Source organism: Eretmochelys imbricata, chromosome 6 (genome assembly GCF_965152235.1).
Source record: "Eretmochelys imbricata isolate rEreImb1 chromosome 6, rEreImb1.hap1, whole genome shotgun sequence".
NCBI lineage: Eukaryota > Metazoa > Chordata > Testudines > Cheloniidae > Eretmochelys > Eretmochelys imbricata.
In genome coordinates, this window is record NC_135577.1 from 69,073,002 (window position 1) to 69,096,719 (window position 23,718).

At 44.0% G+C, this 23,718-nt stretch overlaps 1 protein-coding gene across 2 annotated transcripts in view; it reads left to right on the plus strand.

The window, feature by feature from the left end:
- Positions 1–23,718, plus strand: part of TTBK2 (tau tubulin kinase 2) — a 207,524-nt gene extending 183,806 nt beyond the window's left edge. For both annotated transcript variants that reach the window (XM_077818805.1, XM_077818806.1), the window contains 3 exons: positions 420–668; positions 20,398–21,686; positions 22,794–23,718. In XM_077818805.1, coding sequence (XP_077674931.1) covers positions 420–668; positions 20,398–21,686; positions 22,794–23,262 — 2,007 coding nt within the window. In that variant the 3' untranslated portion in view covers positions 23,263–23,718. The remainder of the gene's footprint in view (positions 1–419; positions 669–20,397; positions 21,687–22,793) is intronic.

Below are 23,718 nucleotides of genomic sequence, written 5' to 3' on the forward strand. Positions count from 1 at the left end.
TATATGGATCTGCAAAAATAGTCCGGTCAGAAAACAATGTTGCTGTGTTAAACAGTAGAAAAGACAAGTGCGGTGATCAACAATTTCATGCAGTCATTATCTTTGCAACAGTTTCTTTGCTTAGTGTTATACCTATCCTATATGTATGCTTGCTGAATAGATGAGTAAAGTTAGGGGACTAGATAGCCAAAGAGAAAAAGGATGCTCACTTCTTATTGTGATATTAATTTTTTTAATGGATGATAAATGTGGAGGCTTCTGAATTTATATCTTTCTTAAATTATCAGCTTTTAGCCTGAGAGAGAGAGATGTGATTCTGTCACTGTAAGAAAGCTACACAGGCAGTAGGTCAAAAATAAATTGTTAAAAAAAATATATGTGAAAAACTTACTTTTTTCCCCACCATGTTGTTCTCACAGCTCAACTCATCTCACATGCTGCATTTCTCCACTCCGAGAATTTCAAGTCCCATCCTCCGCACCCTGAGCCCTATTGCCCATCTGTCCTCCCACTTGGACCCTAAGAAAGAGGCTGGGTTACCCAGGAGTCAATCAGCAGAGAGCCATTCCTCCTCTTCCCGCTCAACTGGCCGTAGGCAGCTTCCTGTCATTCCCAGTGGCAACAAGTTTCCCCCTGTCATTCGCATCTCAAAAGCACAACTCCAACAGGTGAATAAGTCTTCGTCTTCATAAAAGCAACTGCACTGTATCAGTCATTTGCTAAGTTGTAAGGTTCATAGCTGCTTTGCAAAGTACAGTAATATGGAGGTGCTAATCGTGCTGCTATAAAATACCTCTTGTGAAAGCATATTGAGAAGATCTATTAAAGGAGCACTTAGGGTACTTCATCAAAGAACAAAGTCAGAAACATTTCCTGAGAAAGATAAGTTATTACCACCTAAAGAGGTAAAAATAGAGTCAGAAATACTTGCTAGTCTTTCAGAGGACAGGATAGTTAGAAACACCTAGTGGTTATTTCTTCTGAAGAGGATATAGGCAAGATCACTTAGGGATCTGTTGTTTGGGAAGTCATGATCAGGGGCTCCTGTAGATCTGCTGTTACTGGTGAGGATAGATTCAGGTTCCTCCAAGGGATTTTCAGTGGGAAAAGATGGGCGCATAAATCAAGAAGTGGATTCTTGGTTTAAAAAATAAAATCAGGAACTCTCCATTTGTGAAGATGGGGTCATTTGGGAACATCTGATGAATTGTGGGGGAGGAATATATAATTTGGCCCTCCTGGAAGGCTTTCAGTGGAGAAAAATAGGATCAGGAACCACCAGTGTGCTTTCTTTGGGTATCTGTAACACTTAATAATCTAAAAACGTTCTATTGCTTCCAATGGATAAAATAATGTTGGGAACAATCAATAAGACCTGCTAATGGCAAAGTTAATAGGGCAATTTGTGTCCTTGTTCTGTGCTATGTCCAATTTTTGGAGCTTCTTTCCAGTAAGAAAAAGATTAGCATTCAGATTATACTTTGTGTCTCATAATTTATGTTGTGGTTACAAAGATGGTATTTGAGATTTGCTGAGCAGCTTCAGCTTGCAATGACTATTAAAGCAGTGTGACATAACACTGATTACACATAGATCCAAACATCTCATCATTCACCATTACACCATAAATGTTTAATCTAGACTAAAAATAATTCCACATTGTCTTCTGTTTTCTGCATATGCATATGTATTATTATAAATATCATATATCTAATGTTTATTTTTTTCTATAAAGCATGCACAAATATATTGATTTGTTTTAATGGCTAGCTTCTCTCAGTAGTTTAATAGGATCGATGGCTGGTGATAACAAGACAAACAGTGCTGTAGGTATAATTATGTCAGAATTTTGTCAGCTAATCCAATAATCAGTGTTTTCTCTCCAACACCAAGCTTTTTTTCATCTCCATATAGAATGCTAGCCCCTCTTCCCATCTGGACCCCAGGTGCTTGGAAATGGGTAAATGTGCTGTCAGTTAGAAAGTGCCAGGTACCAGATACCTGGTATTGTGAAACTCATGGGATGCCAGAATATCCAGTTCTTCATGTTAGTTGAACTGTATTTACTAGGATATGAAAATGTTAGAGAAATAAACTCATTAAAAATTATGCTTTAATGCTATAATGTTACTTAGAGTTACTTTGTATCCCAGGATGCAGATTGGCCTAATTTTCTTAAATGTGTGTGCACAGTTTAGCTTCAGTTTTTTCCGTCACAGATATAAAGTATTGCAAGTACAGTTTGCAAATTGGACAGGCTGACTCTCAGGGATCTTCACTGGCTACCAGAGTATCCAGTAGGTGGTTCTGTATATTCCTTTTCCAACAGGAATGTTTGAAATTCCTGACTTAGTTGAGAGTTTAGCTTTATTCAGCTGCAGTGGGTACTACATATACACGGTGCCCTATTTTTTTTCCAATGAGCAGCGTACCATTTACTTTATGGCTTACTGGACCTAAATTCTTATGTAATGTCTTCTGATTTCTATGATGCAGTGGAGTTAGATTCTGTGGCAAGGTTGAAGTTCTGCAGCAGCATGAAAGACATAGAAACTCATTAAACATGAGAGGTTTTCCTTCAATTAAATATTAAAAACAAATATAAAAAGAATTTTATATAACTATTTGGTGTTAAATGTATTTCCATACATTTCCTGCTGTGTAATTTACATTATGCTGTAGGATTTATAACTGATGAATTGCAGAAATCATGGAACCATGCTGTAAAGTTTAGGTCCGGTGTGCTGCAGAATAAATAATGGTACAGCTGTTCCTTGAAATCAGGCAAAAGGATTTTCGTCCCTTGTTACTGATTGAGTGGGTGAGTGTTATAGGGCTGTAACCCACCCTCCACAATTTGATTGTTGTATTAGATGAAAGAGGTTGTTGCTAACCCCCCGCTCTACATATTGGTTGCTAGTGTGGTGGAAGGACTAGGCTTTCACATTCATCCACATTTTGGATAGAGGTGCCCTCTCCCTGCCGTACATATGTGATCATGCAGGATATGGAAGGGAATTAGATGCTTTCTGCCTTTCTGTTTTGTTCAGTTTGCAGCATAAGGAAGAGCCTGGAAGCATTAGAACTGTCAGAGGGAACAAGAGATTCCTTGACCTCTTCGTGAATCCAGGCAGTGGGATCAGGCTTCTGATTAGGACACTTTCCCTGTACTGCCTGGCCAAGTGAGGGATACTTAGAATAGGGACAGATTTCTATTCAGACCCTTGCCAGCAGCAAATGCTGCAGCTGTTTCCATAACTGTTGAATCATGGAAGGCACGGGGAAATGTTATTTTCTTTAGTCTGAAAAAGGACTGTTGTGTTCACATAGTGGGGAACATTTGGAATTTTCAAATATTAAAGGATGTTGTCAACATCTGAGTTACATTTATGTTTGTAATGTTAAAGTGGAAAATATCCAGTGGATATATACAGCTTTTTACATGCGTTTCCAAGCCCCTTGGGTCTGGGTAGGGTCTAGTCACTATTTCTAGCTTACAGACTACAAGGCAAACTCCAAGACTCAGACCACTTTTCTGACATCCTTCCTTCGGATGTGGGATGCTGTCATCCAATTGCCCTAGACCCCAAAGCCAGTCTCTTACATATGCTCCCCAAGAGGTTATGGACACCCTATGCTTCTGTTTTAACCTCATCAAGGAAAACATCACAGGAAAGCAAGGAACATTGGCTTAGCAAAGGAGTTTCTTAACCACAGTCAGTTTATTCTTCAAGCAGTCAAGAATTACAGATAGCTGAAAACACTAAGGGTATATCTTCACTACCCGCCGGATCGGATCGGCGGGCAGCGATTGATCCAGCAGGGATCGATTTATTGCGTCTAGTCTAGACGTGATAAATCGACCCCTGAGCGCTCTCTTGTTGACTCCTGTGCTCCAGCACCACGAGAGGTGCAGGGGGAGTTGACTCGCTGCGGTGAAGACACCACGGTAAGTTGATCTTAGTATGTCGACTTCAGGTACGTTATTCATGTAGCTGAAGTTGCGTAACTTAGATCGATCTCCCCCCACCCCCTCACCAGTGTAGACCAGGGCTAAGAGTACTGAGACAGCTCCTCCCATGGTCTGATCTCACCCTTCTTGTGAGTCCAGTGTTTGTCAGCATTTCATATAGGGCAAAGTCCTGCCTGCCCTTGCACTCTTGTGAGTCTTTCCTATGTGTGGCAGTGGTTGGCTCCCCCAGCACAGAGCAGAACCTTGCTGTTAAGTAGGATCTCTGTGTCTCTGCATTGTGCTCCACTGGGAAGTACTAGCCCAGCTGTTCTCAACCTGTGGCCCACATGCAGCCCATTTAGCACACAGGTGCAACCCAGCTCAGCTATGTGCTAAAGGCTGGCCCGCTTGGCAGGGTCCAGGTTTCCAGCTGCCCAGCATGGTGGGGTCCGGGCTGCCTCTTCACCCAGTGTGGCCCACAATGATAAATAAGTTGAGAATCACTCCTCTAGCTCCCTGCTGTCATGCTTGTCACTCCCTGCATACCTCTGTGCAGAAAACACATTGTTCCATGGAGGTGGGCCAGCAGTTTTAATGGCCTTAGATTAGTCTTAGCTATAGTCCTTCAATGAGGTGGCAATTGCCTTTCCTGGGTATGGCAAGTTTATCCTAGTATTCAACACCTACTGCAAAATAGAGTTCATAATTTGATACAGATGTATCTTGCTTTGTCACACCTCCATCTTTTGGATCCCAACTTGAGACATTATAAAGGGGTCTGATTTTCAAAGGAGTGCTGAGCACCTACTGTTCCCATTCAAGTCAGTACAAGCTCTGACCAGTTTTTGACAACTTCTAAAACACTGAACATGGTGAGTGCCACTAGAGGGCTCAAAAACTACTTAGAGGGATACTACCCTTTCCTATACACTACAGTAGTCCTGATATTTGTATTACAGTAGGACCCAGAAGACCAAAAGAGAATCAGAGCCCCTCTGTGGAAAATACAATATAAATATTTTTGAAGACATGGGCCTCTCCCTGAAGAGTTTACAATCTAAGAAAGTTGATAGTGTCCCTTTAAACATGGAGCTTTATACGTGTTAGTGACCACCTGTGTTGTAATATGACTTGATCTTGCCAGTGTGGTTGGGACCTAACCATGTTATAACTATGTCAAAAAGCTATGCTCTGCCCCTGGCCTTGTATCCACAGAGGCAAAGCCATGCTACATTATAGTTGGGCCTTTAAAATGTTTAAGCGCTGTGCATATATACAGATTTTGTATTGCTGACTGGACCATATCGTAATTTACCATTGGGGTAGGAGGAACTGTGCTCTAATCACATCTCTAGAGGCTTGTGGATGGTGAGGAGAAGTTAAAAAAAAACAACAACAAAAATACCTTCCCATTTTGGAATTGGTGGAAGCCCTAGTGTAGACAAGACTCCTGCCTTCTGATTCAACTTCTGAAAGGGACATTGACTAAACATGGTGGTAAAAATGCAAGAAGCAGCTGAAGCCTGGTCTTTATTAGAGCTCCCACTCCTGCTAACATTAGTTCAGCTTATTTAAAAAATACATAAACACAGAGAAGATAGATAAGAGAAAAAGTTACATCTTGAGAAAGGAAAAAAGAGTATGAGAAACCCGTCAATCTCAACAAGCTCCTAAAGATTGTGTCACTTCATCAGAGGATCACTTTAAAAGGAGCCTTGATCTAGATTCTTAATTTTCACCTATAGTTTTGTGTGTACAATAGTTTTAATGTTACAACACACAGAATTTGTATGCAAACTGCATTTGCAAATATCCTGAGATCGGCTTAATTTATGCCTGCAAATGCTGTTTCTGTTCACAAATTCTCCTTTTTGAGGCACAAAGTAGTTGTGAGCAACAAGTGTAAACTTAATGCCAGTCCTACAACTGAATCCATGAGAGTGTATCACTTTGCAGAGCCCCATTTAATTTAATAGTGCTCAGTACAGATGAATGGGCCTGCTGTCTGATTGCAGGATTTGGGGCCTTACATACCTTTTTTTTTTTTTTGGTTAGGTTTTGGCCCTTAATGTTTTGCAGCTGAAGGTCCATATTTTACATTTTTATAGCACACACAGTTAAAACAAAAATAGATGTGTAGAGGAGCAATAACTTGGGAAGAGGGGGGCTAATGTCAGGGTGTTCCCCTCTCCCCTGCTCCTGCACCCTGCTTACCCCATCTCCATAGAGCAGGGGGGCACATTACAGGGCTCATGATGGAGGGAGCTTGCTAGTAACAGTTGCTGTTTCAACTTATTGATCTACTTAAAAAGGCAATGTACTTAGAGTGAGGTCAGTGTACTTAAAGGGGCAATGCACATCTCTCCTCCTCTCTCACACACAGGGTGTTTGTCTCTGTCTGCCATGCTGTCTCCCCTCCCTCTATTTGTGCTGCCTTGTAGAGTGTGAGGCTACATTAACAACAATGTGTTAACCCTTGAGGGCTCAGCTGAGTGCTAGTTCATCATTTAGCGCTAAGGCATTCCCTGGGAAATATCCCACCCTCTTCCACCCTCTGACTCCACCACCTTAACCAAGCTTCACAATCATCATCGCTGTGTACACTATTCAATTGTTTAAAACTTATACTGTACATATATATATAATATAATCTTTTGTCTGTGAAAAAAATTTCCCTGGAACCTAACCCCCGCCATTTACATTAATTCTTATGGGGAAATTGGATTCGCTTAACATCGTTTCACTTAAAGTCACATTTTTCAGGAATATAACTACAACATTAAGCGAGGAGTTACTGTAATTTAATCCCTCTCTGGGTTTAAAAAACAGAACAATTAATTTTTTTAATCTTCCAAAACAGATATCCAGTTTGGAAAAGTGCAGCTCTTTTAAATGAGCTATAGTATACCCTTGGAAAGGAAAATCAGAACTTTTCTAAATAGTGTTATCTTATGCTTTTAATGTTTTTGATAATTATACATTTCTCTGCTGGAGAAGGAACCAATAAATTGCTTAACTTCAGAGGTATATTTTGTATATAATGAAACCATCTTGGAATTAGGGAAAAAACTATATATAGATACATTCCACATTCACTGCAATTAGTACTCAACTTGTTTAAGATAAAAATTCAGCTATATAAGTAATATGTGTTTTAAGCAAACTAGCACCAATGATTTCTCATTTAAAGTAAAGCAGACCTTTTAATTTCAAATTGACAGTGTCTTCTATTTCAGCTATAAAGCCTCTGTGTGTGATTGAGTTAAAATATCTTATTTTATAATTTTCAGTGTCTTATTTTACTTGGGTTGCTTCTTAATTAGAAAGGCACAGTATGTAGGTAAGAGTTATGAAAAACCTTCCTTTGGGACCTAATTAACATCTTACTGGAAGTTGTTAGCTATTCTGTAAAATCTAGATTTAGAAACACTGAATAAAATATGCTTCTAAAAGTGTGGTCTGCAGTTGCCTGTCGGTTGGCCTTGCAACAGAATCCAAAATCTTGTTTTATGAAGCCAGTAGATTCTAACTTTCTAGAAGGAAAAGCAATGACTTGGCCATCCTTCTGGCTATATTATAGTCTCCACCTCAGTCATTGTTACAGAAGGATGAAAGCAATCATGAGGAGAAAGGAGTTTGGTGACTATAGAGGTGAAAATGGAGAGTTGAAATTTTGAAGGTGAAAGAAGCTTAGGATACCATCTCTTCAGGCCTTTTGAAATTAGGGTCAAGTAAAACCCTGGTCTTGCATGTTTAGAGACATGTCCACTGCACTCAAGAAAAATATTACAATACCTGGGCTACTTTTGCCATCATTCTATGACAGCAGGAGATCCTGTAATACTATTATTATAAATGCAACAGTTTTCCATTAACAGTAAATAAATGCTGTACCCATTCTATAATTTTTAATACATTTTCCAGAAAAAGATTCTAATTTTGTGAGTATCTCATGTAGTCACATTAACCGCTTGTTATAATGATGTGACAAACATTCTGTAAAAGCAGTTACTCATTTCATTTCATTTAAAGTGCATTTATATTAGGTCACACAACAAAAGCTTCCTTAACCTCAAGTTAAGATTGTACATTTGTATCAATAATTAAAGGGGGAAAGCACCTTAAAAGAACATTGCTGTTTTCAAACCACAACAACTGTAAACTCAGAAAATTTTACCTTCAGGTAAATCTATAAAAATACCCGTCCCCCCCGCAGCTTCTATCACCCAATATTTTGGAAAATATGGAAATACAGAGCTATCACAAACACTCTTTACTCTGACTTTATATCCTTCCCTCCTCTCACTCTGTGATCCCTCTATGTAAGATAGAGGTATACAGAAATAGGGTGTAACCTGGCAGAAGGGAGAAATCAGTTGCTTAGAATAGCATGTTCCTCTCTCCAAACAGATGTGACTGAGGCTAGATAAACCTACACTTTAAAGTTACTTCTGCTCTGAGTAACATTAATTTACGGAAAAAGAAAAGGAGTACTTGTGGCACCTTCGAGACTAACAAATTTATTTGCGCATAAGCTTTCGTGAGCTACAGCTCACTTCATCGGATGCATCCGATGAAGTGAGCTGTAGCTCACGAAAGCTTATGCTCAGATAAATTTGTTAGTCTCGAAGGTGCCACAAGTACTCCTTTTCTTTTTGCGAATACAGACTAACACGGCTGCTACTCTGAAACCTGTCATTAATTTACGGGACACAGCATTTGGAATCTCAACAGAGGAGTGACGTGCAGCTGGGATGGAGCAGCCAATTCCAGCATAGCTACTGTACCAGCAGTGTTGACAGTGCTATTTTCAATGGTGAAAAATACAGAGTTAAGGTTACCTGGTGACACCACATGCCCTTCCTTAACTCTGCCCCCCCGGAGTTGGCAAGAGCCATGGGAAATTGTCTGCATGCACTCCAGTTTCTTTCAGTGTTTTAAGTGTAGATGTTGAGAACAGTGGAGGCAATAGGTGGGACAGGTTGATAGAGGTGTGTTTATGGTACAAGGAGATCTGGGGATAGTTTGAGGAGCTTCACAGAGCTGTGATTATGGCAGCGGTTCTCAAACTGTGGGTTTCGACCCCATTTTAATGGGGTTGCCAGGGCTGGCTTAGACTTGCTGGGGCCCAGGGCCTAAGCCAAAGCCCGAGGGCTTCAGCCCTGGGTGGTGGGGCTAAGGTTTACAGGCCCCCTGTGTGGGGCTGAAGCTCTTGGGCTTTGGCTTCAGCTCCCCAGCCTGGGGCAGTGGGGCTTTGGCTTTGGAACCCCCACCACCTGGGGTGGCGGGGCTTCGGCAGGCTCAGGCCTAGGTCACCCCTCCTGGGGTCTTGTAGTAATTATTGTTGTCAGAAGGGGGTTGTGGTGCAATGAAGTTTGAGAACCTCTGGATTATGGTATGGGAAGATCTGGGTCTGAGTCCCACCATGTGTGTTGTCAAAAGAAAGATGTACATGTGTACCTTGAGGTTCCCAGTGTGCATCATTTCAGTACAGAATTGTGTACTTTGTGTCACTAGCAGAGCACCGGGGTCTTCTTGCTAAGGGTATTGTCAGAAGTAAGGTGGGACATGAGAGCAGTCAGTGGATTAAACGATGGGTAGGGGAAAGGATAGCCAGGTGGAATCCTGTGTGCAAGTGTGAAGAGGTTGTAAAAGGGTTTGAAGTGGTAAATTTTACAAGTATGGTGCTGGAGCTCCAGGCTTAGTGTTTGAGCTTAGGGCAAGCACAAGTAGCACCTGTCTATTAAAGTGAAAAGGCAAAGTGCAAATGTGTGTGTTATGGCTATTGTGCATTGCTCAGAGAGGGCAGCATTAAGGTTGTGTGGGCATTTATCTTAATTCTGAATTTCCTGGTTTTCAGAAGTTAAGTTGCTGATCTTCGATGTTGTGGAAGGGCATGAGCTATCATTGGGCAACCTTAACTCCATGTTAACAAAGTTTTTTGCCATTTAATTTCCTCGTTTTTTAAAACAGAGAAATATTTGTTGGTGGGAGTTAGTGATCATTTAGGCAGTTGTAGTTCTCACCTAGGCTTGCAGTTGATATGCTACTCTGACTAGATAATAATCAAAAGACCTAGGCTGCATCTACATTGTGGAGACTATACCACAGGGGTGGGAAAACGTTTTGGCCCGAGGGCCACATCTGGGTATGGAAATTGTATGGTGGGCCATGAATGCTCACAAAATTGGGGTTGGGGTACAGAAGGGGATGAGGGCTCTGGCTGGGGGTGCAGGCTCCAGGGTAGGGCCAGAAATGAGTTCAGGGTGCAGGATGGGGCTCTGGGCTAGGGCAGAGGGGATAGGGTGCGGGGAGGGAGGGTGAGGGCTCCAGCTGGGGGTGCAGGCTCTGGGGTGGGGCTGGGGATGAGGGGTTTGGGGTGTAGGAGGGTGCTCTGGGCTGGGACTGAGGGGTTCGGAGTTTGGGAGGGGGATGAGGGCTGGGGCAGGGGATGAGGCATGGGAGGGTGTCTCGGGGTGCAGGCTACGGGCGGCGCTTACCTCAAGCAGCTCCCAGAAGCAGTGGTTTGTCCCCCCTCCAGCTCCTACATGGAAGTGCAGCCAGGCGGCTCTACTGTGCGCTGCCCCGTGAGGGGCAGAGGCCCATGGCTGCCTCTATGCATAGGAGCCAGAAGGGTCATTCTGGGGACCCTGGTCCTAATACCCTTCCCGCAGAACAGGCTCAGTTTGTGAGAGAACCTTCACCTGCCTCCCCCACAAGGGATCCTTCTAGCAGGCACTGGGATCCACTGTTAGGGGAAGAACCCCTTAGTCTGGTCCTGGTGGTGCCTCCAGAACCATCGAGATTTCCCTCTTCATCTCCGGACATAGCGGTGACTGCAGCATCCCCCTCTCCTCTGGATGACTTCAGGTAATTTCAGGAACTGTTGCAGAGAGTTGCGGAGGAACTCCAATTCCCCTGGAAGAGATCCAGGATACCCAGCATAAGGTTCTGGATATCCTCCATACCTCATCACTGGCCAGATTTGCACTGCCAACAAATGACGCTGTTCTGGAGCCTGTCAGGAGAGTATGACACACCTTTGCCACATGCACAGTGACCCCCAATGGGGCCAAACATTACTATGTTCCTGCCAAGGGGTCTGAGTTCCCATATGCACTGACTCCATGGGTGCTCCAGCAATCCCTCACAATCAGCTCCTCTCCCTCTACCCCCCAGCGCCTCGTGCCCACCGGCAGCTCCATTGATCAGCGCCTCCTGCCCGCCCCAATCAGTTGTTCCCCGGCATGCAGGAGGCCCTGCCGGGGAGGAGCGAGGACAGGGAGCACTCAGGGGAAGGGGCAGAGTGGGGGTGGGAAGAGGAAGAGGCAGGGGCAGAGTGGGTGCTGAAAGAGGCGGAGTGGGGGTGGTCCCTTAGGGGAAGGGGTGGTGTCTGAGTGGTGTCTGGGGCGAAGGCAGGGGGAGCATCCTCCAGCACATTAGAAAATTAGTGCCTCTTTGCGTTCCTGTTTTTGTACCCTCCTCCAAACTCCCTGGCTGTCCAGGCAGCAACTGAACGAGCCAAACAGCAGCAGCCTCAATGGACACCAGCTGATAAGGTGAGCAAGTGTTTGGACCTTTTGGGATGCAAGGTATTTTCCTGGTCTAGCCTTCAATTCAGGATTGCGAACTATCAGGTATTATTAGCCCCATATAATTTCCTGAATTACAGTTATTTCAAGGACTTTACTGATTACTGCCACAACACGACCAAGCTCATTTTCAGGAGCTTATTGAGGAAGGGAAGCTGGTAGACAGGATGGTCCTCCAGTCAGCAGTGGATGCAGCAGATACTTCTTCCAGGGCCATAGCTATGGCCATAATTATGCGTAGGGAGTCTTGGCTCCATTCCTCTGGTTTCCTGAGGGAGGTGTAGAACATTATTGAAGACCTCCCTTTCAATGAATCCCATCTTTTTAACCAAAAGACGGATGAATAACTGCATACGCTCAAGGACTCCAGAGCCACCCTTCGTTCGCTGGGCACCTACACATCTGTTCCAAAGTGCAAATTACACCGCTCACCATCCACTCAATGCTACAGGTCCCCTGATTTCTATCCTCAGAGACATTGTGAGCCCCTGAGGAAACACCAAAAGACTCAGATCTTGCTCTCTGGGGCCCCTTTCATAGCCTTTGATATCACAGATACAACCTCCAGCCAAGAAGTATTTCTGAGGCAAACCCAAGAGGCACCAACTGCTGCACCTACCCCCTGATGACCGTCCTATCCCATCTGGGGGTTGTTTAACACTCTTTTCCCACACTTGGAGTGTGATAACAAGGGACAAATGGGTGTTGAACGTCATCTGCCATGGCTACAGATTGAATTTGTCACAGTACCTCTTCCAAGACCCCCCCCTCCATGTGCCTCTTCAGGGACCACTCTCATGACAGCATCCTCACTAAATAAGTGAACTCCTTATTACAATGAGGAGCAGTAGAACACATTCTCCCAGAATACTAAGGAAGGGGGTTTTACTCAATTTACTTCCTGATGTCGAAGAAGAAAGGCGGGTGGAGACCAATCTCTGACATCTCAGTCCTTAAATCATAAGATCAAGTTTGGTATGGTCACACTGGCACTGATTATCCCATCCTTAGAAAAAAGACATGGTTTAAGGCTCTCAATATGAAGGACATTTATTTTCACATCAATATGCATCCGGCCCACAGTGGTTTCCTGATATGCACAGCGGGCATCCACCATTTCCAGTACAGGTGCTCAACTTTGGAATAGCCACTGCTCCCAAAGTCTTCATCGGAGATTTTCTTTTGTAGCGGCCTATGTCAGATGTTACGGGGTCCTTGTGTTTCCATATCTTGAGGATGGCTTCTAGCCGTATGGTCCAGGCAAGAAGCCCAAGCATCAACCTCCATGTTGCTCAACCTCTTTCACCCCTCGGAGTCAGCATCAACATTGAGAAATTGATCCTAGATCCCACACAGTCTCTGGACTTCATAGGGCCTACCATCAATTTGGTCACAGAATGGGCCTATTTAGCGAAAGACAAGTTCCAGGCGATTTCATCGTGAACAATCTTCATGTACCAGCAAGGACTTGCTTGTGCCTCTGGGGCCACAGGACTTTGTGTACATACATGACCCCTTTTGCATGCCTCCATCTTTGCTGCCTTCAGACATGGCTCCAATCTGGTTACTCACCAAACCATCACTCCATGGATTTCATGCTGACAGTCCCTGCTAACATACTGTCATCCCTCCAGTGGTGTACAGATCCATGTCATGTATGCATCGGGGTTCCTTCCTTCCTTCCTTCCGAGACAAGAGGATCATCATCGATGCATCCCTTTATCACCTCAGACGCAGGCATGAGGCGAGCCAAGGTGCATGCGTGGACCAATGGACACTACTTTCAAATTCTCTATCTCTGGGTGTATGGTGTGCATGCGTAACCCTCAGTAGAATACAGATAGGGACCACACATCTCGAAGAATCTCCAGTTACAGATAAGTAACCTCCTTGTACTAAGCAAGGAACCGAACATTATATAAGATGAAGCATCTATGAGATGGAGAGATACAGGGAAGTTATTCTAGATGGCAGAAGATAGAGACTTATAATAAAAGTGGCCAGATAGTGTGAGGAGCCAGAGGGTCAGTCCTAGATGAGAAGAAGATGCAGGAAGGAGAGAGAGAGAAGATACATGAAGTTTGCTGTAGTGAATCCATGAAAGCGTTTAAAAACTTGGAGAGCACTTTTGAGTTGTAAACTAAACTGATGACGGAGCAAGATGAGATGTCCACAGAGAGGTATGTAATATGATGATGCTTCATACATGTGAGAAAGTGTTGACAGTGGTATCAGGAGCAGATTAACAACAGATCTGGGCACAATGTTCCTAAGGATATGTCTACACAGCAAAGAAAAATCTGCAGCTGGCCCATGCCAGCCAACTTGGGTTGTTGTTCCATTGGTGTGTAGATTTCTGGGCTTGGGCTGGAGCCCAGGTTCTGGAACCCTCCCACCCCAAAGGGCCCTAGAGCCCAGACTCCTACCCAAGCCTGGAAGTCTACACAGCAATGAAACAGCCCTGCAGGCCGAGCCACACAAGTCCGAGTCAGCTGGCATGGGCCTAACACAGGTTTTTCTTTGCTGTGTTGACATACCCTAAGAATCCTGCTGTCCCAGGCAAAAGCAGACCTGCACTTTCAGTAGCAGCAGACACTGTGATCTCAGAGAAGAAGCTGTTGTTGAAAGGTCACAGATTTATCTTTTGGTGTATCAGTAGCTCTGTTGTTGTATAGCACAGTGCCACTTCTAGACAACCTTTCGGACTCAGACCAGCAGTTCCAGATCTAGTATCTTGACAACGAGGCCAAGGAACCACAGCCCCCAGCTTAGGTTCACCATGCAGATTTGATGAGAGGATTTCACCCCAAGGATATAAGATTTTATTTTAGCCTATCCAAGTTTTAAAAGGAGGAGAGTGGAGTTGGTAAGATTTCATAATGGATGTCTTCTGTCTACTCAGATTGTTTTTTCTTCAAGAAATGGGCAATATGGTGAATGAATGGAATGTTAGGAAGGAAAAATGAAAAACAGAACAAATAATCTCATTCCATATCTCAGTTGGAGAGAACTATATGCTATCTAGTATAAGTAAGAAATTGTGCTGTCGGAGGCTAAAGGATTTATGCCTAAAACAGAAACAAATTAATTTCTGACAATTTAATGAGGGGGGAAGAGAATATCTTATTTATCTCACCATTTGTTTGCTCAGCATTGCTTTCTGAGACATATTTAAACTTTTGCAATTGTAAGAGATGCTGATCAATGCCCCTGGACTTCTGAACTGAGACAGCAGTCTGCTGCATCATAGAGTTTGTAGAGAAAAGCCAGTAATGATAATAATTAGGTAGATAATATTTTCTAGTGATTAGCACAGTAGACTGGGAATCAGAACTCCTGGATTCTATTCTTAACTTTGCCACTGAGGCATGGTCCACACTTACAAAGTTTACTGGTATAGATATATTCAGTGGTGAGCTGGAGCTGGTTCGCTAGAACTGGTTGTTAAATTTAGAAGCCCTTTTAGAACCAGTTGTTCCGCAAGGGATGACCGGTTCTAAAAGGAGTCCCACTTCTAGTGAGTTTTCAGGTCAGCCTAACAAAGAGACTGGTTCTAAAAGGGCTTCTAAATTTAACCGGCCAAAAGTGGCGCCTTAGGTGCCGACTCCATGGGTGCTCCAGCCCTGGAGCACCCAAGGGGAAAATTTGGTGAGTGCAGAGCACCCACCGGCAGCTCCCCGCCCCACCCTCGGCCCCAGCTCACCTCCGCTCCGCCTCCTCCCCTGAACGTGCCGCCCCGCTCTGCTTCTCCGCCCCCCCAGGCTTCCTGTGAATCAGCTGTTTGCGCAGGAAGCTGGGGTGGGCTGAGAAGCAAGCGGCAGCTTCCCGCTCAGGCCCAGGGAGGCGGAGGTGAGCTGGGCTGGAGGGTGGCGCGAGAAGGGCCACCCGTGCCGCAGCAGGTAACTCGGGGGGCGGGGAGGGGGCAGGGGAACCGCTCCCTGCCCCAGCTCACCTCCGCCACCCTCGGCCTGAGTGGGAAGCCACGGCCTGCTTCTCTGCCCTCCCTGGCTTCCCACTGAACAGCTGATTCGCTGGAAGCCGGGGGGGGGGGTGAGGGGGGCTGGAGAAGCAGAGCGGGGTGGTGGGTTCAGGGGAGGAGGCGGAGCAGAGGTAAGCTGGGGCTGGGCGGAGGGCAGACAGACCAATTTTTCCCCGTGGGTGCTTCAGCCCCGGAGCACCCAGGGAGTCTGCCCCTAAGGCGCCACTTTTGATGTGATCAGTAGGGGGAGCGGCCGCTCCCCCTGCTCCCCCCCAGCTATGCTCCCCCGCCCCTAGGAGCCAGAGGGACCTGCCGGATGCTTCCTGGGAGATGCCTCAGGTAAGCACAGCCAGGACTCCCCACCTCGCGTCCAGGCAGGTGCCTCTGGCTCTTAGGGGTGGGGTGAGCACCCACTACAGTGGCCCATGAGACCCTCCTGCCCGGTTCTGGGGGCAGACAGGGGAGGGGGGTGGATGGGGCAAGGGTCCTGGGGGGGGCGTCAAGAAATGCTGCGGGGTTGGATGGGGCAGGAGTCCCGGGGGGCAGGGGTGGGCAACGACCCCCTTGTGGGGTGAGGAGGGAACCCGTTGTTAAGATTTTGGCAGCTCATCACTGGATATATTGGTTAGATGTAGGGCAGGTTTTTAACTGGCATAGCTAAACCAGTGTAGATGTAGCAGCTATATAGGTATAACTGTGCTTAGGCTGGTATAACGTATGCCTGTCAGTGGAACCGACCTAATTTATATTGGTAGAACTAATTTTATACCCATCTGCTGGTTGTCAGAGGTACTGCAGGATGAGGTAGTTTTTTGGGTTTGGGGGTTTTTTAACATCCTTTTCCTGAAAAGTGAGAGAGGCTTTTTCTGTTTGTTTTTTTTTTCCAAGTTGTTGTTAACTTTAGAGACTTGATCCATGATTCCCTCTACCTAGCAGCTAACATTCTTATCTTGTCTTCAATAGCCTGCAGGGCCTTATGGATTAGACTATGGGGGAAGTTATAGCTTCCTAAATCAGGATGTGAGTCATTCTTTTTATTTCATAGGGGGTCTAGATTTTTAATGAGATTTCAGATGCCAATCTCGCTGAACTTTCAGATAATAAGGATTCTCTTTCAATCCTAGCTTCCCAGTGTAAGAAATCCTAAACCCTCTTTTGCAGGTAAGAGTCACTATTTTCCATCCAGAAATCAACCAGGAAGTATGGACCTAAGAAATCCATGTTGCCCTTTGTGATCTCAGTAAAGGACTTGTAATAAATGCTTCTGATAATCTGCTTTCATCAAACCTCAGGCACTGGGAATGGACAGTAAGGAGGAAGGATTTCCAATTGGTTGGCTTGTGAATTTCCTCACTGGGTTGTGTTCTGTCCATCGTGTCCCAGAGTTATATTCTCATATTCCTCCAGTTTCCTCCTCTCCCCAAGGGTAGTGGCATGTCATCTTCCTCTTTCTTCAGCCAATAAGGATGATTTTCTTCAGAGGTGACCCACTTCTTGGAGGTCAGAGCCATCATCTCAGTGTAAGGGAACAATAAGGGACTACTAGAGACCAAAGGGATATCCTGCATCTGTGATGTTAACAAATACTTCCCTCCACATCCTTATAGTCTCATCTGATCTAATAGGTCTAAGGTTTCCTCTGGATAATTGGCTTTGTAAGTAATGCATCTTTTCTTTCGGTCTGGTGTCAGTTCTACAATGGGGTATTTAAGACCCACACTGGGACAGAAGGGGTTAGGGAGCAGGTCTTGGCCCAGATGACTCACCCCTGCCATACCAGCAGAGCTTGCTCTTGCTATAGGAGGACCTTAAAAGGGAGCCAGACAACTCAGAAAGAGGGGGAGTATGGTGGAGGAGGAGAGACCTATTTCATGAGCTCCTGAATAAGGATGAAGCTGGAGCCCTGGCTGTAGAGAGGTTCTGCCAGTGACAGCTACCCCAGGCCCTATGAGGAAGGGCTTGGCTTTCCCTAAGACTAGGGAAACGTTTGCTCTAGCTTCTAGAGGATCATTGATAAGGCATTTGACCACACCATGAACCAAGGAAGCAAATGGTAGGAAGTGGCGTTGGGAGGCAGCCCCGAAATACTCTGGGGTGTTTTGCTATCACTGTCTCTCACAGGGCTCTAAGTCAGAGCCCAGTGGAGAGGAAGAGCCCAGGCTCACCTACCAACCACCCTTTTCATGGAGGGGGCATAAACTCCTTCCCATCCCTCCCCCTGCTCTTGGAGAGAAGGAGATGATAGAGACATTGTAAGCCCTGTGTCAAGGGCATGCCACCCACAGAGGTTTGGAGATGGGCTGTTGACCCTTTCTTTTGTGGGGAAGTTGAACTATATATATTTTTTTGGACTCTGTTACCTCGGAAGGGGGTGAACTCAACTGATGACCAGGTGGAATGGCTGAATCACTACCCTACCAAAAGTGGACCTCTACAGTGTTGGAGTGATTGCTGGTGAGGGATGCTGGAAATGGAGGAGAGGTGGAACCCAGGGACCAAATAACTATGCAGCACCACTGATAAGCCCAATCCCCATTACAAGCTCCTTTGGATTTTATTAAATCTATGTCTGAAGTTGCAGCAGACCTGTTAAGTAAAGTCTTCTGCATGATCAGCTATTTAAATCACTTGCACATGTGGATAAAGTCTGAAGACCAAGCTCTGAGGAGAATCAGTGGGACAATGGGCATTTTTGACCTGGGTTCATGGGAGTGAATCACAAAAAGAGTGTTTCCTTTCCCTCTGAGCACTTGAGCCACGTGGGTTTGCTAATGAGCTTAAGGAATGATATTTCCATTCAAGGAGAGAATTGTGTAGCTATAAAACATTTAGCAGTTCTAACAGAGAGGGAATGGGAGAAAGAATTGTCTCATTTTGTTGACCCTAATGTCGTTTGTTCCTTTTCCTTTACACCCTGAGTGCTTGCTAGGGTATTGTTGTTTAAAATGCAAGAACTGTGCAGTAGTGGACCCAGTCACGGAAAGGCAAATTTTATTCCCACTTCCCCTTTGCTTTTTGAGATTGGATCAGTACAGCACAAATCCCCCCTCTGACCTGAAAGATCCTGGATTTTTTCTTGAATCCTGGAGTAAAAAAACACTTCTCACTCAAAAACGGAGATAATGTTTCTTTCATATTAAAGACTAAAACTAAGATAAGAGAAGAAGTGAGTACTGTTCCCAAGAAGTGAGTACTGTTTCAACTTTGGGTTGATTGGTTGTCAACATTCCATTCTGATTCAGTCAACAAGAAAAACTCAGGACTGTGCATATTGATCCAGTCACTGAAAGCAAATTAGCAGGTAAATGAGAACAAAGTTTACCTCTTGCTGCAGAAGGACTCCAGGCATCTGAGTATGGGTTTTCCCTTGCTCCGTTGATCCTGGCAAATCCTCTGTAAGAACAGTAGATACAGCTTAATCAGTCCCCTTTGGGAATCCTTAGGGTGCCTTCCTTGCTGGGCTACTTCCTGCTTTCTCTCCCACTGCACACAGTGAAAACCCCATTTTTTCTGCCCTAAAAGTAACAGAAAAAATGGTTGACTCTCATGCTGTCTGTGGAACTACAAAGAACCTGCTTTGCAAATCACTGCTACTCTGAGACCAGCTACCCAGTGGTGTATAAAAACCACATTGCGAGCCAGACCTCATATTTCTAGCTTGCCCAACCCAGCCTCAAGCCCAAATATGGAACAAAGACCCCAAAGTGAGGCACATTAGAAAATCAGTGTAATAAATCTCAGTATGATGTGGCAATAATTTCCTTAACATAAATAACATTAATTTCTGTAACTTCAGTATCATGATGCAGCATGGCTAATGTTTCATATTTTTCCTGTGAATAAATTTACAACATCAGTTGGATGTTTGTGTTTGATGAAGGTAAGTTTGACCCTATAATAATGGATGTTTGTTGCATGGGACTATTAAAAGGATGTACAAAAGGAGTGAGAGTCTCCATGCAGCTGTTGAATTCAGATTCCCCAACAGGGTGCATGTCACTATCAAATCCCAGTTTGCTTGTTTTTATGGAAGTAGATTGAATACCACCAGTATTAACTGCAAAATGTGTTCCTGGGACCTAATGGGTGAGTTTGATTTTAACATCCAATGGTGTCACTATGCTAATTATGCTAAAAGTATGCCCTTTGATCTCTCCAGCACTTTCAGACTATTTCTGCCGCAAGTGCCAGTGAGGTCTATGATATAAAATTGCAGATTCCATGGCAACTGTCATCAGCCTCATTTTCCAGCAGAGGGGAATCCAGGAGGCTTTTGTGGCCGGACTCACATTCCATAATCATTTCCACTGCTGGTGAATATTACAAGCTCTGACTATAGGTCTATACACCATGGTGACTCAGTGGGAACTATCTGCTGCCTTGACCAAAAATCTCACTTCTTTAATCCTAGCCTATGAAATACTATTAATCATCTTCCATCCCTGACTGCAGGGTCTTGTAATTTTTATAGTATAGCTTATAAAGGATTACTTTTTACTATGAAATTCAATGTGTAAAACTTTTATAAAAATATGCAAAATTGTATAAAAATAACAAACAAAACTTAGTTTACTCCTTAGGCTGGCTCTGTTCTCCAGCAGGGTTCTTGGTGAATGTAACCTTTTCAGCAGAAATAATGCTTGTTTTCACATGCCATACATTCTGTCCCAGGATGGTAGAGTATTTTATTTTCTAGTTCTGTAAATCAAATGTCATTTATGAAATTAGCTGTTACTTTTCCAATATGACCATAATGATTGATGGGAAGAATAACACTTTGAACATACAGTATCAAGTCTGCATTTTAAAGAATATCATCTGTATAAGATGATATTCCTATCTTTTTTAATTTTTTCTTTAATATTTCAATATAGATAACAATACCCAGACCATCAGTAGCATCCACCCAGTCTGCCTCTGAGAGCTTTCGTTGTGGCCACCAGCTAGAGAAGAGGGATAGAGACACTCATCCTATGGAACACACTGTGGAATTTTCCTCTCCGAAGGAGAATTTGCCTGGATTGGTAGTGACAGAGGATGCACTTCCCACCAGTACCAGCAGAACAGATCTGGTACTTCAGTTAAATCATATCAGCCATGAGGTGCTTGATAGGGAAGGGCACGTCAAAGAATGTGACAGACTCGTAGATTGTGGCCAAAAGGACCTATTTGAACAATGTAGCAGTAGGGAGGAAGAAAAAGAACCTGGAAATCTCGCTCTAGAAACTGAAGAAGGAAGGCTTCCAGTGGTTTCTGAGGATGCCATAAAAATGTCTCACAAAGGGCAGAGTTCTTCTCCACAAGAGAGCTCAAAATTTGTGGAAGGAAAACCTCCAGCTACTATTGAATCTGCGGATGAATCACAGCCAAGGACTTCCTGCCTGGTGCCAAATTCAGATGCAAACTATGAGGTACTGAAGTCAGCAGTAGCTGAGACATCAGAGGTTTCACCATCAAGAGTCATAGACCTTTTTGATGATAGACAGGAAAGTCAAATAGTAATAGTGCAGGAAAATGGTTTCCATGATAATGAAGAAATTGATCATAGTGAAGAATTGGAATGCCACCAGATGGACCTTACTTCATTTTTTCACCGGGAGGGCAAAAGAGAAAAAAATGCCCCCAGAAATGGAGAGCTGTTCCATTGTATTTCCGAGAATGAGAGTTCTCATCAGTCTAAGAAAGACTTGGTTAAGTCACCTTTTGTAGTCAGACAAAGTCGCATACCAGTTTTAGCACAAGAAATAGACTTGACATCAGAGTCCACTTCTCCTGTTTCAGCAAAGGAAAAGCTTCTCCTAAAGAAGGCCCATCAGACAGATTTAGTCAGGCTACTCGTGGAAAAGAGACAGCTCAAGTCTTTCCTTGGTGATCTCTCCAGTGCCTCTGACAAGTCACTGGAGGAAAAAGTGGTTGCTGCTCCTGTACCGTTTTCAGAGGATGACGTCTTATCTGCCTTTTCCAAATTGACACTGGACTCTCATGTGGGCAAACAATCTGAGGATGGCTCTTTGTCACCAAATAGCTCTCAGTCCAGAAAGAGCAAGATTCCAAGGCCAGTATCCTGGGCTACAACTGATCAAGTCACCAGTTCAACCTCAGCTCAATTCTTTCCTCGTCCACCCCCAGGAAAACCACCAACTAGGCCTGGGGTAGAAGCCAGGTAATACAGACGAACTAGAAATATGTATTTTATTTTAAAATAGCTTTGAGCTAGCTTGCAAAGAGTATTGTGAGAATATGCATGGTGTGATTGTCCAAAACTTCTGTCATTTGTAAACCGATTTCTTTTTAAAAATCCTGGATTTGAGTGATCTGACCACAGAAAAGCATTTGAGAAATATCTTAACTGTTTTTTAAAAAAAGCTTTAGCTTTAAAACATCAGTTAGATATTAATAATATCTTCAGTTAGATATTAATAATATCTTGAAGTGTTACAGAAGGATGTGACAGCCTTCCAGTGAACTCTCCAACAGATACAAAGAGCCAGAATTTTCAAACCTGGGTTCCTAAAGTTATAGCTATATTTAGATACTTAAATAAAAATTACCTGATTCTCAGAAGTGCTGAATACTCAACAAAACCCATTACCAAAGTACTCTTATTTAGAAGTCTAACCGTTTGAAAATTTTGATGAACAATATTAGACATAATTGGTTAGGATCAGATCATGACTGATTATGCACAGGAATGAAAAGGAGCACAGAGAGGCCTTCAAAAGCTCTACTTCACCCCTGGACATCTATGCATGGGCAGCCATAATCCTGTTCTGTGTATAAGTAGACTACAAGTATAAGGGGAGTGTAGGTGTCAACAGTGATTCAGTATTCTCTGAAGGAAGTTGTAGGGGGATGGCTTTGCCCTCTTCCACACTGACAGACTGCAGTCACAGTGGGTAGACAGGGAGTGTATGCTACCGCTCCAAAAAAGGAGCTAATAAGCACCGCCCTTCAGTATGCTCCTTCCCGTATTATTAGAAAAATAAGTATGCCTGTATGCACTTTGACACCTCTGTCTAGTACTTATAAAGACATTTTTGTTATGTGTTGGGGGTTACACAAACATGGATACTGTATCCATTTGAACTGGACACAAACCAAAACCCTACATCCAGATGCCTCTGAATTTTAGGTAAGTTCAGATCCAGATGTGAACTCTGCAGCTAAGGCCCATCTCTAGTTTCCATGTACATTATGTTTGTGTATATTCATTGTAATGGATAAAGCACAATAAAATGGTGGAAATAATCTCTCTTCATTTCTTTTTAAGATTACGCAGGTACAGAGTTCTAGGGAGCAGCAACTCAGACTCAGACCTTATCTCTCGTCTGGCTCAAATCCTTCAGAATGGATCTCAAAAACCAAGGAGCTCCACCCAGTGTAAAAGTCCAGGATCACCACATAGCCCAAAAACGCCACCCAAAAGCCCTGTCATCCCTCGACGCAGCCCCAGTGCCTCCCCTAGGAGCTCTTCCTTACCCCGTACAGCCAGTTCTTCACCATCCCGGGCTGGACGGCCCCACCATGACCAGAAGAGTTCATCCCCACACCTTGGGAGGAGTAAATCGCCTCCTAGCCATTCAGGCTCCTCATCCTCTAGGAGGTCCTGCCAACAAGAGCACTTCTGCAGCAAACCAAGCAAGAACGGTCTGAAAGGATCCAACTGCTCCTGCCACCACTCCCCAAACACTAAAACCCCCACAGGAAAGAGCAAATTGGCTAGTAAACTTAGCAGATAGGAACTGAGCCTTGACAGGTGTAAAAGCCTTCTCGTAATTTGATGCATGTTGTGTCTGTGTATTGTCTATTTAAACAAAAAACAAACAAAAAAACAAAAAAATCAGTGTTGAGTCCTTGCTTTCAAAAGAAAGTAAACATATGATAAATTATTTGACAATTCATAGTGTGTAAATGAGTGGCCAGGCATTGCCTAATGACAGGCAGCAAGCAGATCAGGGAGGGTGGTAGAGGTCAGAGAAGGACAGTCAAAGATGTGTGGAACATTTGAAGTTAAAATTATCTCTGAAGTGAGTATTCTAATAGGGTTTTTTATTTATTTATTGTTTTTATGTTGTATACTTAGGAGATTTGGCCTAATTATTTAAGGCCTTTCTCAAAGAAATGTAATAGAACCTGAAACATCTGTTTTTATTTCCACAATGACACCACCACCTCTGAAATAGGTACGGCTCAGG